This window comes from Onychomys torridus, chromosome 2 (genome assembly GCF_903995425.1).
Source record: "Onychomys torridus chromosome 2, mOncTor1.1, whole genome shotgun sequence".
Classification (NCBI taxonomy): Eukaryota; Metazoa; Chordata; class Mammalia; order Rodentia; family Cricetidae; genus Onychomys; species Onychomys torridus.
The window spans coordinates 131902015-131918982 of NC_050444.1; the positions used below are offsets into that span (position 1 = coordinate 131902015).

At 48.8% G+C, this 16968-nt stretch overlaps 1 protein-coding gene across 6 annotated transcripts in view; it reads right to left on the minus strand.

The window, feature by feature from the left end:
• Window positions 1-16968, minus strand: part of Rnf220 (ring finger protein 220) — a 235079-nt gene that overhangs the window by 16205 nt on the left and 201906 nt on the right. For 4 of the 6 annotated variants that reach the window (XM_036177306.1, XM_036177303.1, XM_036177305.1 and 1 more), the window contains exons 4-6: window positions 14401-14446; window positions 10780-10881; window positions 2368-2410 (exon numbers count right to left, since the gene is read on the minus strand). In XM_036177306.1, coding sequence (XP_036033199.1) covers window positions 2368-2410; window positions 10780-10881; window positions 14401-14446 — 191 coding nt within the window. Of the gene's footprint in view, window positions 1-2367; window positions 2411-2541; window positions 2781-10779; window positions 10882-14400; window positions 14447-16968 lie in introns of those variants that run through there. The other 2 variants (XM_036177308.1, XM_036177309.1) reach the window with 2 other exon arrangements.

Genomic DNA, 16968 nt, shown 5'->3' on the forward strand with positions numbered 1-16968 from the left:
GCAGGGAAAGGTTTTCTATTGAAGGGCCAGGAAGAACTCTCTTAGGTATGCTGACCCTGATGGAAAATTTGTGAATACAGTCAGGGGAGGGAAACACAGGTGAGTGTTCATATGCTACAGTAGGTTAGGGTCTCTACGCTATGTTGGTCTCGGAACCAGTATCTCATGAAAGGATGCTCACTAACATCTACATCTGAAGCAAAGGTTGTCTTCCCACTTTTTGTTTGTTTGTAGACAGGGTTTCTCTATGTAGCCTTGGCTTTCCTGGAACTCACTCTGTAGATCAGGCTGCCTTCCAAATCACAGAGATCCACCTGCCTCTAAGTGCTGGGATTAAAGGTATATACCACCACACCTGGCTTGTCTTCCCACATTTTAACAAATGAAAAAGCCTTATAAAGGAACAAGCCTAAGTACTCAACAAGTATCAAAGGCAAAAGAAGGAACCAGGCCTGACTCTACAGCCTAGAATGCTCCCTTGTACCAAGAGGTCCCCATCTCAGCCTTGTCAGTGTGACTGATCCCATGAGTTTGCTAGGTTTCCAGCCTCTCTGCCTGTGGAGGATCTGAGGTTGAGAGTGTCTCAAACTGCAGGAACAGTAGCCCCAGAAAGAGCAAGAGCAAAGGGAAATTTACCAGCCTACAAGAACTGCATGTGGGATTTCAGAACCTAGGTCTAACTCATCTCTGCAATTCCCTGTGTTTCCACTATAGAGATGGGACTGTATTCTGGGTCCTTTGTGCATATAGATCCAGATCCCTGCTTTGTTGATCTAATCCCTGCAATTTCAGGCTCAGACAGGCTTTGACACCAGAGCTAGGGAGAAAGAAAACATGCAAGACATCAGAAAGGAATTGGGTAAAGGCTCCTAAAAGTTATTGGAAATGTAGTGTGGAGTGGTGTGCCAACAAAGGTCCCGTACATTCTTGCAAATCTGAAGGCACTCCACAGGTAAGAAGAGGATGACTACAGATGATCTGGTAAAAGCCGTAACTGAACGGGGTGTGATGGCTCAATGCCTGTGATCCTACTACTATGAGGCTGAGGCTGAAGGACTGTTGTAAATTCCAGGCTAGCCTGGGCTATACGGGGGCCGCCCTTATCTCAAAACAAAAACAAGACAAAAAGATTTGATTATTGAATAAAGAAATGACTGAGCACGATACTGCTAGATGTTCTCCTTGCCCAGGACACCTAGGCCAGCAGAGGAACCCTTACAGCCCCAGAAATCTATCCTGACGGCCCAGCTTCACCTGGGAATTACCGGGCAAGCAAGGAAGGTCTGGCTTTCCCTTAGCCATCCCTCTAAGTCCTGAACGAGTTTTCCACAGTGTGGCAGGGTGTTTAGTTCTATCCTTGAAGCTTCCTCTGAGTCAAAGCATTTGACATGGTTGCAGCAGCAAAGGTTTTACGGAAAAGCAGACTTTAATCATGGCTCAGCTACACCAACTTGGTGATATCAAACAGATGACCTTCAGTTACCAGAGCCTCAGTTTCCTTATGTATAAAACACTGCAGTATGCTCCTCTCAGAGGCGTGGTGAGGCCGGCTCTAGCCCACAATGAGTGCTCTTCTCCTTTCCACACTGGGCTAAACCTGGAGGTAGCAATCAAGTGGTAAGGGCTGGGGATCTTAAACATCCATGGTCTTACCCACCAGCTGGCCCAGAGACCCTAAGCCCTTTACAGTGAACCCCAACTTACACCACACCTCAGTCAGCACAAAAAGCGGGACCATTCAATTGTGTTCAGCAAACAGGAATGCTCCAGAGGTTTGAATCCAAAAGGGGGACCGCCAGGTAGTGCATACACGGCCTGCTTTCAGAAAAGGCCTCTAAGAGCTGTGGAGCCCACGCTGATCACCTTTGTGAAATGTGGGCCGACTGATAACTCAAAGAGCCCTGGGACGAGTTAGTTCCTGTTGCCGTGGGAACTCGAGATCTCATTGCATTGTCAAGTGTCAGCAGAGAGGCTGCATTCACACTACTGGGCACTGATTAAAAACTAGAAGAAAAACATTCTCAGCGCCCTGCCGACTTGTATAGTGAGGTCCCAGCAGTCTGCAAATTCAAAGCTGAGCTCCCGAGTGGAATTGTGTAGCTTGTTCCTCATTCTCCGACACTTATTGTCCCCCAGGGTTCTTTCGGGCCTTTAGAAAGGCTTGGGCACGAGCTGAGTACTGTAACCCTCCATTAGACAGACGGGGAAACTGAGGGCGGCAGCCTTGGTTTGCACTCTCAGACGCTGTGACTGCCAAGAAGTCAGTTGGCCCGATGATGAAGAGACCCAGGCAAGCCAGGAGCTGCGGGCAGTGAAGGAGGGAGGAGGCCGGGGGTGGGGCGGAGGGAGGGGCCGGGCCGGACTCACCATTCAGTCGGGTTTGCCGGTTGGCTCGCACTCGCAGGAAGGTCTGGGAGAAAATCCCCGGCAGATGCAAAAAATAAAGCACAGAGCGTCAGACGCGGCCTGGAGTCCCGGCCCCTGCCCTAGTTCCCGACCCTCATCCAGGCCCGCCCCGCCCCAAACAGCCCGTAAACAAACCTACTTCCTCCCTCCCGCCGGCCCCCCTGCTCCGCCGGCCGCTCCGGGCCCTCGGCATAGCCGCCGGGGCTGCTTTAACGGGACCCCGCGGCCGCCGCGCGGTGCCGCCCCAGCCCCAGCCTCCGGCGCTCTGGGCCCCGCGGCAGCCCGGCCGGCGAGGGCGGCGATGCGGGCGGATTCCCCCCGGCTGCCCGGCGGCGGCGGCACCTCAGCTCCCAGCAGCGGCGGCGGCCATGTTGGCCCTGATCACGTGATCCGCCGCCGTAACGCGCTGGGGGTGAAAGTTCACGGGAGGGGGTGTGCGGGCAGACCCGGGCCAGGAAATTGCGGCTAGCAACGAGGTTAACAACCTGCTGGGGCCGCCCCCTCCGGCCCCTCCCACAGCCCCTAAGGACTCTCCGCCCCAGCCTGGGCGGCCCACTGGTGCTTCCCACCACGCCACGTTCCTTCGGCCTGGCCTCTGGCATGGACCTGGGCTCCGGCTCCCCGCGCGCCAGCCCAGAGCAGCACCTCCAAAGGGGTGCCTTTCCAGGGAGAAGGCATAGGAATTCCCGATCATCGGCGGGGGCCCGTCTCCGCCAAAGTCCATCTTCCTCACAGCCTCCAGCCCATCGCAGGATACCCCACATTACGTCGCCTGCAGGCCATTCCTGCAGCTCCCATAGGCATCACGAGCCCGTTAGGCCAACAGCGATCTAAATAGGCGCCTTCCTCCTAGGTTCTCAGGAGTGCTCACTCGGTTGCCCTTGATGCCATTTATTTATCTCTCATGGTGCAACTTCTGGATCTCTCTCACTCTGTTTTTCGAGACAAGGTTTCTCTGCGTAACAACACTGGCTGTCCTGGAACTGACTACGTAGACCAGGCTGGCCTCGAACTCACAGAGATCCGCCTGCCTCTGCCTCCCGAGTGTTGGGATGTGTGCCACCCACCAGCGCCCTGTGAATCTTCTGGATCTTGGGAATCCGCGCCCCCCCCCCCAGGAATCCTCCTTTAAATATTTAAATTTTATCTGCATCTCCTGTCTATCTTCTACAACCTTAAGCTCCCCTGCTGTAAGATTATATCCATCTCTTATCATTTTTGCTTGCATAAATTTGTACTGGTGGGCTGACCACTCCAGAGCTGGGGTTGCTATGAATCATTTGCACAAAACCAGAGCCCAGCGTGTCTCTCAGCTATGGGAGGACAACCCTCGGGATTTCTTCAGGTTCAGTGAAAACCAAGGTTTTCACAACGCTTAGCACCTAATAGCTCTCTCAATTGCAGGTGTTTCCTAGCTTATTTCTTGATCTCCAGTTTCCCTTCCTGCAACCAATCCTCCACACTTCACGCATGATCTTTCTTATGTTCAAAATTAACGAGTTTCCCTTTCCTTAAATCTTTCAAGGATTTACCATGGAGAAGATCTGCAACTTGACCCACACCTGCCCTGCCCTGCCCTGACTGCTTCTTTAGTCTGTTGGACCACATCTATTCCATCCTTTGCCCCCTTGGCAGCTTTGCAGAGCTACCTATAGATCTTTTGAACGCTATGTGCTCTGTGATAGCTACTGCTCACTGCTGTTCATCCATCAGGACTATGTATGGCAAGGCTCCATTTTTTTTTTTCTACCCTGTTACTGGGCCTGTCGCCTCTGAGTTTTCTCAGTTCCTTAACTTTCTTCTGATCATGTGTATTTTCACTGTTTAAATACTTCTTTTCTTGGAAGGCAGCTCATCTGGATCTAGTGGGAGAGAGGACATGAGGCAAGCCCTGAGCCAATGAAGAGCTGGGGGATTGCTCTAGTTTGAATCTAGAATCTCCCCTAGAGGTCCATGTGTTGAAGACTTGGTCTCTGGCTTACTTCTATTGGGAGGTGAGAGAACCTGAAAGAGGTGAGGCCTAGTGAGAAGTCTGAGCCATCACAGACCCAGAGCAACAAGGCCAACCAATTATAGACTAAAACCATGAATCATTTAAGCTGTTCATTTCAGGGATGAGTTACTGGTGGGAATCTGGACTAACACAGGGACAATCTAGGGTATAAGGACACACAGATTTCTGTTTCAAATTTTAACTTGTTTCTCATAAGTTATTAGAAAAGTCTGGAGACCATGAATTTTACCATGATGGTAAAGTGATGTCATGGTGGAAGCAGTTTAGACACTCAGCAGGGATCAGTAGGAATCCAAACCAGAAACCAATGCCCTCTACCTAGTTTGGTGAATTTATTTTATTTTTTACCAGAATTGGGGACTGAATCAAAATAGAGCCTCAAATATGCTAAGAAAGTGCTCTACTACTGAGCTGCACCTCCATTACCTTTCATTATTTTAGTATGAAACAGGGTCTAGCTAAGTTGAACTTTGAACTTGAGCCCAACTTGGCTTCAGCTTGCAATTTGTTCTGTTTTGGCCTCCTGGGTGGTTGGGAATGCTTGGCTTTCAGGGATTTATGAAGTCCAGCATATTTGCCTGGGATGGCAGAAAGAGCAGGAGGTCCCTAGCCAGTTTCCAGTTTCATGTCCTGCAAATTTCACTTTCCAAAAACATATCCAGGGAGTGTTTAGCTTTAATTCTGAGAGCATACTGGATTGTAACAGGGCCCTCCATATACCATTCCATATTCCACTGTGCTCTTTGCACACAGTATTGCCTTTATCTAGAATATCTTTTTTCCTTGTTCACCAAGGGGGACTTCTGGTCCTTTTCTGGAACGTAGGTTAGTCATTACCCACTCTGTGAGGCATGTGGTCATTTTCCTTTCACTGTGCTTTCTTAGGAGCTCATTTATTCCCTTTTCTTCACATTGAAACACTAAGGCATAATGAAGGCAAGGACACTGGCTGTGCAGGAATGGTACCAGATAAACATTTGAACAAAGGAAGGCTAAGGCAAGGTCTTTGCTTTGGAGGAACTCCAAGTCCAGTGGAGAGTCAGATTCATTGTGATAAATGTTGTCACTGTTCTTTGCAGGTTTTCTCCAGAATGGCATTTCAGTTGGGCGGTGGTGGCGCACACCTTTAATCCCAGCACTTGGGAGGCAGAGGTAGGCGGATCTCTGTGAGCTGGAGGCAAGCTTGGTCTACAAAGTGAGTTCCAGGACAGGCTCCAAAGCTATACAGAGAAACCCTGTCTCAAAAAAAAAAAAAAAAAAAGAACAAAACAGAATGGCATTTCCTCACCCCTTGATTAAGGGCTGGCTTTGGGTCTTGCTTTGCCCAATAGAAAGTGATGGATGGATGAGAGCTGGAGAGATGGCTCAGTGGTTAAGAGCACTGCTTGTTCTTCCAGAGGTCCTGAGTTCAATTCCCAGCAACCACATGGTGGCTCACAACCATCCATAATAAGATCTGTTGCTCTCTTCTGGCCTGCAGGCATATATGCAGACAGAACACTGCATACAAATTAATAAACAAATCCCAAAAAAAAGTGATGGATGATGGAAACAATGCTGTATAACTTCCAGATTCTGGTTTCAAGGAGCCTTGTAGCTTTGGCCACTGTCTTAGTGGGATACTACCTAGAATCTGCTAAGAAAAGAAGGTGAGAGGTAGGCTAGAAATGTAGTTCAGTTGCTAGAGCGGTTGCCTAGCAAACATGAGGACTTGGGTTCAATCCCCATTGTTCCCTAGTCTTTAAGAAAGAGAAGGAGGAGAGTGGGGGAATGTAGTTGTGGACAGGACAGGACAGGGGTGGTATAACTTTGAACATGTGGTGAGGCCAGCTCTGAATGAGCTGTGTGAACAAGGGGATGGCTAGCCAACAACCATATCCTACCACAGACACATGCACATCCATGTTTATTGCTACATTATTTATAATAACAAGGAAATGGAGCCAGCCTAGATGTCCATCAACAAGAATGGATAATGAGGGGCTGGCAGGATGGCTTAGCAGTTAAAAGGAATTATTTTTGCAAAGGACCCAAGTTCAGGTCCCAGCACCCATATGGTGCCTGTAACTCCAGTTCCAGGGGATCTGACTCCCTCCTCTGGCCTCTGAGGACATCAGGTGTTCACCTGGTACACATACATACATGAAGTCAAAACCATTCATACAGATAAAAATAAATAAATCTGGTGGAGGCATGCAGATCTCTATGAGTTCGAGGCCAACCTGGTCTACAGAGCTAGTTCCAGAACAGCCAGCACTACACAGGTTGAAAAACTCTTGTCTCAAAAAACCAAAACTAAATAAATATAATTTAAAAAAAGAATGTATATTGAAAATGTACTATATATACATGATGGAATTGTGTATATATTTGTGTGTGTATGTGTGTTGTACATACTGTCCTGTGCATGTGTGTATGTAGGCCAAAGGTAAATGTTGGGTGTCTCTTCTTACTCTCCATTTTATTATTTGAGATGGTCTCTCATGGACCTGAAAAGTTCATGTCCAATAGTTGCTGATAAGCAAGACCTTGGGATCCTCCTGCTTCTGCCCCTGGCACTGGAGCTATAGGCACATGTCTATGCTGTCATGTCTAGCTTTTTACAAGGGTGCTGGGGATCTGACTTAGGTCCTCAACGTTTACATAGTAAACTCTTGACTCAGTGAGTCATCCCCCCAGCCCTACACAATGGAATTCTATTCCATTGTAAAGAGAATCATGAAATTTGCAGGCAAATGGGTGGATCCAGAAAGAATTATATTAAGCACAATAACCCAGACTCAGGAAAACATTCCATGTTCTCTCTTACATGTGGATCCTAGCATGTAATGCCCACATGTACATATATAGAGAGAGTGTGAGAGCCTAGCATGTAATGCCCATATATATAGAATGTGAAATCCTAGCATGTAATGTTCATATGTATATGTAGAGAGTGTGAGATCCTAGCATGTGTCCCTATGTATATGTAGAGAGTGTGAGATCCTAGAATGTGTCCCTATGTATATGTAGAGAGTGTGAGATCCTAGCATGTGTCCCTATGTATATGTAGAGAGTGTGAGAGCCTAGCATGTAATGTTCATATGTATATGTAGAGACTGTGAGATCCTAGCATGTGTCCCTATGTATATGTAGAATGTGAAATCCTAGCATGTAATGCCCACATGTATATGTAAAGAGTGTGAGATCCTAGCATGTAATGCCCACATGTATATGTAGAGAGTGTGAGATCCTAGCATGTGTCCCTATGTATATGTAGAGAGTGTGAGATCCTAGCATGTGTCCCTATGTATATGTAGAGAGTGTGAGATCCTAGCATGTGTCCCTATGTATATGTAGAGAGTGTGAGATCCTAGCATGTGTCCCTATGTATATGTAGAGAGTGTGAGATCCTAGCATGTGTCCCTATGTATATGTAGAGAGTGTGAGATCCTAGCATGTAATGCCCACATACATGTATATGTAGAGAGTGTGAGAGCCTAGCATGTGTCCCTATGTTTATGCAAGAGTGTGGGCATATTTTATGAAACTAGAAGGAGACTGTGAGAAGGAAAAGGAGGAAGTGCGGAGTCCAAGAGGCACGGGGACACACGTGACACGTGACACGGGAGCAGAAAGGAGCTCTGGGGGATGGGGTGGAAGGCCATCCCAGGGGGACTGGCGAGAAGATGGGGGTGGAGAATCAGCAACACGTTTCATGGGGAATGCCATCATGAAACAAATGCTAGATACAGTAATTTAAATTTTTAAGAGAGAGAAAAGGGGGAATATTAATTTGTGCTATGCCATCCAATTTTGGTATGGTATGCTATATATTATTAGCTAATGGATGAATATCTGATCAGGTGATCACAATACAGTGCGACTGTGCCAAAACTTGGGACACACAGGGTCATAAGAAGAGATGGATGACCTGGGGAGGCTTCTTGGAGGGGACAGTGTTTTAGCAGGATGTTGAGGGACAAATAGAAATTTATAGGGTGAAAGATTTCTGTCAAAAGCAGCTTGTCCATAGAGAGGGAAGGAAGAGAAGATGCGTTCAGGGATTGGTAACCTAGTAAGCTGAGGCAGAAACATTGTGGAAGGGAGTACCAAGAATGAACTGGGAATACAAGTTGGCTCTAAGAATCTTGGTACTACACAAGGACCTTGAACTTTAGCTAATAAATTGCTTAATTTGATCAGTCATTTAAGAAAGTACTTGGAAATCCTTCAGTTCAGGAGGCTGAGGCAAAGGATTGCATCAAGTGTGAGCCAGCTTGAGTTATAGTATGAGGCTCTGTACCTAGACCTCCCCCCAAAAAAACCCCTGAAATGTTTGTACATAGTAACACATAATTGTAATACTAGCACTTGTGTGGCAGAGGTAGGGGGATCACTGTGAGTTTGGGGCCGCCTGGGCAACATGGTGAGAACCTGTCACAAAATAGGGAAGGCTGTCTTGAGTCTAGAATGGGGTAGAATCAGAGTCTGAGGGGTACCCGAATGTGTTCCAGAGGTTTTCCATACATCTCTAAGTCAGTTGCAAATAAGTACCAGATAGGAGTGTGTGGGCATATTCTTTCAGGCAAGAGGCTTTCCTCATATTCTACAGAGAATAAAAGAAACACATTTTTGAGGAGAGGAATGGGGTCAGGGAGCCAGTTGGTACTTGGTGGTCTTTTTTCCTCTTTAGCAGGTGTTGAGGCTGCAGTGGGCAGGGGTGGAGGATGGGTCTCTGAGGACGGGCCTTTGGAAGGGAACTCTGTGGAACAGAGTTTTATCTCTTTACACCAAAAGTCCCTAGAGTCAGGTCACCTCCAGGCAGGTTTCCACCTCCAGCCTGGTTGTCTTATTAGTGTAGTGTAGGGCTGACTGGGTGTCTCTCTCAGAAGAGGGTTCATGGGGCTAGAGAGATGATGGCTCATCAGTTAAGAGCTCTTCCAAAGGACCCAAGTTTGGTTCCTGGTAACCAACACAACCATCTCTAATTCCACTTGTAGGAGATTCAACGCTTCTGGCCTCCATGGGCATCTACACTTGTGTGTGTGTGTGGGGGGGGGGTTTCTGAGCCCCCCTCCCCATATACACACACTATTTCAAAACAAAACAGCATTCATGGGTGCATAGATTTCTCCCCAGCCATGGCACTTTGGACTATGCATTTTATTTTATTTTTTAAAATAATTTAAAAATACTATTCTTTCTTTATGTGTATTGGTGTTTTACTTGTATGTGTATGTATGTATATATGTGTACCACTTGTGTGTGGTGCCCACAGAGGCCAGAGAGGATGTTCCATCCCTTGGGACAGGGGTTCTAGATGGTTATGAGCCCAGGGTCCTCTGGAAGTGCTCTTAACCACTGAGCCAACTCTCCTGCCCCTTGGGCTATGCATTTTAACCCTGCACTGAGGAGAAGTCAGTGGCCTGGGGGGTCTAGCCTCCTCTTAGACCTAGAAAATTTTGTCTTCCTTTCCTAAATGGTGCTGAAATTGCTCCATGCTAGGCAAGCGCTCCATCCGGGAGTCACATCCCCAGCGCCAGCTGAACTTGGCACTCCACTCTGAAAGCTTGGCATCCTGAAGCCAGGCTGCCAGCTGGAAGGAAAGGGTTCCTGAGGAAATACCTTTCTTCAATTCTAGCCAAGGTTCCCTGGACGCTGACAGAATCCCTGGCTGTCCATCCAGGTTACTCGCACCTGCTTGCTCTGCCTTTCCACATCAGATCAGAGTTCTTTTTCCTTTCAAACCGGGACTCCCTGGAAAGCCCTGCTGCCATTGAAACAACTGGTCTTTGGAGAAGGACTGTGTTTCCTGCCATCTGAGTGGGTCTCAAAAGCAAAGCTCCAGGTCCCAGACGCGGGCTCCTGGAGGAAGGTCTTTCTCCTTTCTACCTCAGAGAAAGCTCATCAAAAGCCCCACTGCTGCCCTCAGGTCCTCTCCCTGCTCTGATCTTTTAGGACTTATTTCCTTGCTGTTTGACTATGACACCCACAAGCAATATCTGCCCGCTTCTCCCTGATCTCAAGGATTGGCATGCTTATTTGGCTCCAGAGGTCTGGCTTTTGAGTTCAGAAATCTCCGGTGATTCTGGACTACACTTCTAGGCCCCCTCATAAAACAAGAATCTCATAAGCCACTCCCTGATAGATAGGATACCTCAAAAGTGCTCCAAAGAACTTGGCATCTCACCCTAAAATCCAGCTGCTTAGTAAGGCCCATTCCCGGACACCTGTGCTTTCTAAGTTCACTTGGGGGCACTGGATACAAAGGGCACCAAACACAGCTCCAGCCTCGTCAGGAGGAGCCGGCACCATGCACGGGTTGGACTCTCTCCCCCGGGGAGATTCCTCCCAGCCTCCTGCCACACCCTCCTCACCTGGTATCTGTCGGAGTGGTGCAGGTCATCGGTGGTAGAAGAGTGTGGCGATGCCGTTGGAGAGTCTCCTTCCCTCTTGATGGAAGCAGGCAACAGGAGGGACTGGAAGAAGAAAAGGACACATGACCCCAGGCCAAGTGAGATCAATGTTCAGTGCCCAGGAGCTCCCCGTCCGCTGGGAGTTTTAGCAGTGAGACGGACGGAGGGCACAGGGATGGAGGACTGTGAACGCTGAACTGATGTGGTCAACACAGAAGTCCAGTTGTGAGAGGGGATGGATGGCTTTAGTTCTACATATGGACCCTTGCTTGTTGATTTTGTTTGAGACAATGTCTCACTCTTAGCCCAGGCTGGACTGGACCTCCCAGTGACCCTCTTATCACGGCCCCCGGGGTGCTCAGGCAAGCCCCACAGCACTAGCTAGAATATTGTTCCTGTTAAGCTCTAAGTGGGGAGGGACCACGGACCCACACCCTCAGCAGACTGAACTAGATGTGTTTTTTCCTTCTTCCCAGAACACAGACTCTGGGACCCATGTGAAGGGTTGGGGGTAAAGCCACATACCTGCCACCTTGCCTGCCCCTAATACAGGCTGATGGCAGCCCCACTATGGAGACAGTAAATTAAATAGTATGTATGAGTTTCCAGCATGGAGCCAGGGAAGTACGCTGGGTCCATTTAGCCTTACGCTGTGGTGATGACCCCAGCAAAAACCCCAGCAAAACTAATCCCCCTCCGTCAATCCCGGATGGCCTCTTCTACATACGCCTGCAGTTTAGATTAATAAACTGTCTGCTTTAAATTGTGTGCGAGCACCACCATTCTAAATACCACATGGCATGTTTAGCCCAAGAGCCAGCTCTTGCCAAGGCCTGTTCAGCTGCGAATGGGGTGCTCAGAGGCCTGAAAATAATCCATACCCCCTCCCTTCTTCAGCTTGCACGGCTCTGAGCCGGAAGGACACAATTCCCTAGAAGCCCTCCCCAGCTTCAAAAACTATGCCAAATCACCAGTGACAGCCCAAAGAAAGCAATTTGGGGAAGATGGAGCGGCCATTTATCCTTCATCTCTGACTGAACCTTAGGATGTGACCCGCATGCGGTGGCCATGCTGTACATTCTTGGCTAAGGACCCTAGAAGTAAGGGGGTCTGGTCCAGCTGCTGATGTGCCAGGGTACCCTGATGTATCCAAGGTCCAGGAGCTGGAGGAAGGGGGAGGCTGCAGAGGGCCTGGGATGGGATTGCCTCCCAATGGGACTTATTCACCTACCTAAGCCTGATGGGAGGCATGGTGGGTGACAGCCCCAGCCAGAAAGATATCAGGCAATGTTCCTCTCCAGTCCCGAGGAAGATGTTGAGGAGAGAGAACAGTGTGTCACAGTGTGTGGGCCCCCAACAGTAACAAAGCCCTCCTCTGTCTGCCTCTCTCTCTCTAGGTTAGAAGCCCTGAGAGGCCTCCACATTACACCTGGGGCAAGCGGAATAAAAAAAGGTCACTGGCGCTTTTTAAACATGGAGCAAAAAGCAGTAAAATGTGTTTTGAAAAAAAAAAAAATCCTGGCATTAAATCATGACTTTTGCCTGGCTCTTCGCCTCATTAAAAGTGGCCTTTTGGAAGGTAAAATTATCATTGTAGACGATAAGATCTTTAAGAAAATAATTCACGGCTTCTTCACCCTTTAATATGATAGCCGCCACCGGCTAATTTTTTTCTTAATGGCAACGAGGCCATCAATCTTGTCTAAGGGCCCCTCGCCCTCTCCTCCTTCTCCTCCCTCCTCCCTCCCTCCTTGTCTGCCCAGATGCTCATTTCAACCTTCTGCTTTCTACCTCTTTCTCCTATGACCTGCTTCCCTAAAGCTGAGGTCAAGACCGAGGAGAGGCCAGCGACTGATCAGCTTTGGGGAGTTTATCTGGGAATAGGTCCCTTTTCTCTGCCTCTAGTGCTCAGTATGCCAGTGTCCCAGGTTGCAGGAATGTGTCTGTAGTTAAGACTTCCTGGGTGTACAATCTGACCTATGGGCCACGTATATGAGAGGTAAGTATGGATGGAGAGTGTGTCTGCCAGGGCCAGCCCTGAGAACACCAGCCCTTCTGGTTTCCCATGTCTCGGCCCTGCCACCCACACTCAGGTAGTGGCTGAACTAGAAGCTTGGCCATGACCTTCAGTTACTCCACCATTAAACATGGCAGTCTGGGCCACCAAGGCCTGTGTGGCTTCTTGCTTCCTCCAGTCCCCAGCTGCCTGGTTCCCCTATCCCTTTCTATTCCAGGCTTTGGCCATGGTCTGCACCAATCCCAGGCTGGCCTGGGTTCTCTGTTCCTCCTTTTGTAGTTGGCTGTGGCTTAACAAGTTTTGAATGAGGACAAATAGCCTACCTCTTCTCCTTCCCAAGGCCCAAGGGATGGTTGGCTAAAGTCATGGAAGTGATACCTGTCATTGGCTCCTTTTCCCCAAATTACCCTCTCAGAGGTCACTGATGACTTTAGGCCTTGCAAGTATATGGACCACTTCATGCTTCTTTCCTCACTGGACCCCTGACCACTGAGACATTTGTGACACTTTTTATTTATTTGATTTTTCAAGACAGGGTTTCTCTGTGTAGTTTTGATGCCTGTCCTGGATCTGTAGAACAGGATGGCCTCCCAAGTGCTGGGATTAAAGGCATGTGTCACCACTGCCCGGCTACCATCCAGATATTTAGAAACTGTTTTTCTTTAGGGAACATGCTCTCCTGTGACCCTCCTAATACCCTCACTTTATCTTGACCCAAAGTACAGGGGTGCCTGAGGGCTTTTTCTTGGCTTTTGTTAACTTCCCCACACTCCCACTCACTGAATAAATCCATTCCCTAAGGTTCAACACCTGCTTCTCAGTCACCATGACACACACAGGGGAATAGTGTGAGAACTTCAGAGGAAGCGGGCAGAGAACTTCCACAGAGGGACGAGGCCAGGTGTTCAGTGAGTACCTCTTCCTCTCCATGTCTCCGTCCCCTGACAATCATCACCTGGGGGGAAACAGTACCATCTGCTCTTTGCGGGCAGTCACGTCCATGGGCCAAGCGATGTTCGCTCTCCATCTTTCTCCTTCTGATGCACTCAAGTTTCTCTTTCAGTTTCTGTTCAGAGGGGCCAACTCTCTCCTCAATGGACCTAGCCTCTTCTCTGTTTCTTTATAATGCGCGCGCACGCGCGCGCGCGCGCACACACACACACACACACACACACACACACACACACACACACGGAGAGAGAGAGGAGTGGGAGATCTGGCTTCTCTCTGTACTGAATTTCTATACCTTCCTTCACTGGTTACAGCCCACCTTCCTCTTTGGAGTCTTCCCAGCCTTGGTGTCTGTCTTGCCCACACCTCAGCCCACTTTTGACTCTCACCCCTCTCCTAGGTAGGAAAAAAGAAAATTGGGAAATCTTTTACACAGATGGATTCTGCAATCCCAGCCACACCCCAGCACACCATGCAGCCCTAGGCATCAGGTTGCCATTCAGATGCTGGAGGCAGTTTGGAATCCACAGGGAATGCCTTTCTCTCAGGAGGGGCCACATCTCAGAAGGCTTAGGTTGGAAGCAGCAGGAGGGAAAACATAATTGGCCACCTACCTTGGGGGTACCTGGAGCCATGGCATCCTTCAGAAGGGAATTTTTGCTGCCAAGAAAGAAGAGAACAGGGTGACCATTCCACCTGGTGCCTAGGTCATGTGAACAAGGGTAGGTTAACAAGAGAAGACATGGCCTGCCATAGTCCAGACAGCTAAGCCTAGCTCCACCCAGTGCACTCAACCCAGTGGCGCAGGACCTAGCTCCGCTCTGCCCGGTGCCAAGAAGCATGCTGGCCTCTGGGAGGGGACACGGGTACCAGGCAGAGTACGGGAGCCAGGGGCTTTACCTAGAATCAGCCCTGAAGCTTCTGTTTGTCCTGGAGATGTTCTTCTCACCACTCCCTATTCTTAGCCTGCTCTTAGTTCCTACGGGATTGGGGTGACGGGGCTGACACCACTCTTGTCAATTCTTCCTCCAACACGCTGCAAACTGTGTTAGGCTAGGAATGATCTCCCCCTGATTCAATTTGTCAGCCCCAGGCCCTCCGGCATCGGGCAGCAGGCAGGAGGGAGCTGGGGCCCTGAAATATGGTGGGCAGTTCAGAGCAGGCGGGGGCTGGGGTGGGAGGTGATGGATGGGTTGTGGGGGAGGCAAGGACTGTGTTTAATAACAAAATTGGTATGCAAGGCCACATCCCACGCTAAGCATGAGTGATCCAGAGCCACAGAGTATTACAAATCCCGCTAAACAGATGCTGACAATGGAACAAGACGTATCAAATCAGATCCACTTCAGAAACATTAATATCCCTGTTCCTGTCCCCGCCTGCCTGCTGCCCCCACTATACCGCTGCATTGTGCTCACACACTGGCAAGCATGCATGCACGGATGCCCATGCATACACACAAATACATACATACGGAAAGGGGTTGTTGATACATGCATAGCCCATTTTCATAGGTTCTCCGCACAGACACACATACAAAGCACACATGTAGAGTAAGTACATCCTCAGACACAGCCAGGAAGCATGAAAGGACACAAATACATTGAAAGCAGAATACATGGGGCGTGTGTGGACTTAGTGAGTGTCTACATAAGGAATACCTGCAGATGTATTTGGGCACTCATTAGACCAAACAGAGGAATGCGTGATGTGTAAGCAAAAGCAGATAGGCAGAAATGGCTAAGGTTGGAACTTTCAGTGGAATGAAGGATGTGTGCCCACCCAGGGAACACTCACAAAGTCTGAATATCCATATACAGACATGCATACATACACACACGTGCACCTATTGTATGCTAGGCAAATGCTCCACGGCTGAGCTACATTCTAAGCCCCCAGCGATAGCTCTGATTGATTTCTGATTGTTCAAACTTGGGTGTGGGAATGGGGTTGCTACTGGCATCTAGTGGGTAGATGGTGTTAAACAACCTGTACTAGCCCAGACAGCCCCCTCACAAAGAATTATTGGACCCAAAATGTCAATAGTGCTGAGGTTGAGAAGCCCTCGTCTCAAGGCAGATACACAGACTATCATTCTACCAACAGGCATATAGATGCAGGCAGTCACACCCGGAGACTCAGACATGCATACAGATGCTCAAGGCCACAGGGTCACTCCCAGAGACATGGCCATAAAGACAAATTCACAACAGCCATGCAGACTGGATGAAGAGCTGCTCATGTATACAAGTCCACATAAACACAACACACGCAGAGATGGAAACAGCTATAAAGCACGGAGACACTTAGGCACATGCATACCTACAGATATAGATGCTTAGGGGAACACACACACACACACACACACACACACACACACACACACACACACACGCCAGTGCAGAGGCCATCAGTCTCCACAGCAGGAGAAGGCCCAGGTCTGAGTATCAGATTAGAGATACCAGTCGGGTCACACAGCAGGAACAACACAGAACAGGAAGGACTGACTGCTAGCCAAGGTTCTAGCGAAGGTAATTACAGGTTGTTCCTTGCTGGTCTACGCCCAGCCAGAACGTAGGCACTGGGTTTACAGAGAAGAAGCTGAGCTGCCCTTGAGGAGTAACTCCTTTGGTACTTCACAACTTTTCTCATTTCTTAACTTCTTCATTCACTCAGCGAACAAATGAGGGCATCACCACTCTGCCTACAAAGAGAGCTAGCTCCCTGCTATCTACACTGTTGGCATACTTGATCTTAGACTGGGCTGTGGCTGTTGTCTATTGTGGTGTATTAGGTGAGATCAGAAAATGAAGGAATAAAGAATTACTGTTGATCCACTGTCAATGACAGTGACAGGCCTCATGTGTGAGACTTCACTGAGTTCCTACCAAAACTTTACAAAGTTGACTAACGGACCAAGTGACGCCTCTGTGGTCATTCAGTCCTTGGAGGGCGTGGGATTTGAGTTTTTAACGCTGCCTCTCGAAAGTTACGTACGACGTAGGTGCCAGTGCAGAACACTGCCGTTCTTTTCGTCTCTGCTTGCTGGGCAACTCTGGGCAGGGTCTTGCTGATCCTGTGCACACCCACTTTCCTGGTAAGTAGAATGGGGTCATTCGGGGTCAGGATGTCCGGCCTGTGCTCTGGCAACCCCATCTTTCCATCTTTTTTTTCTCTTAGCA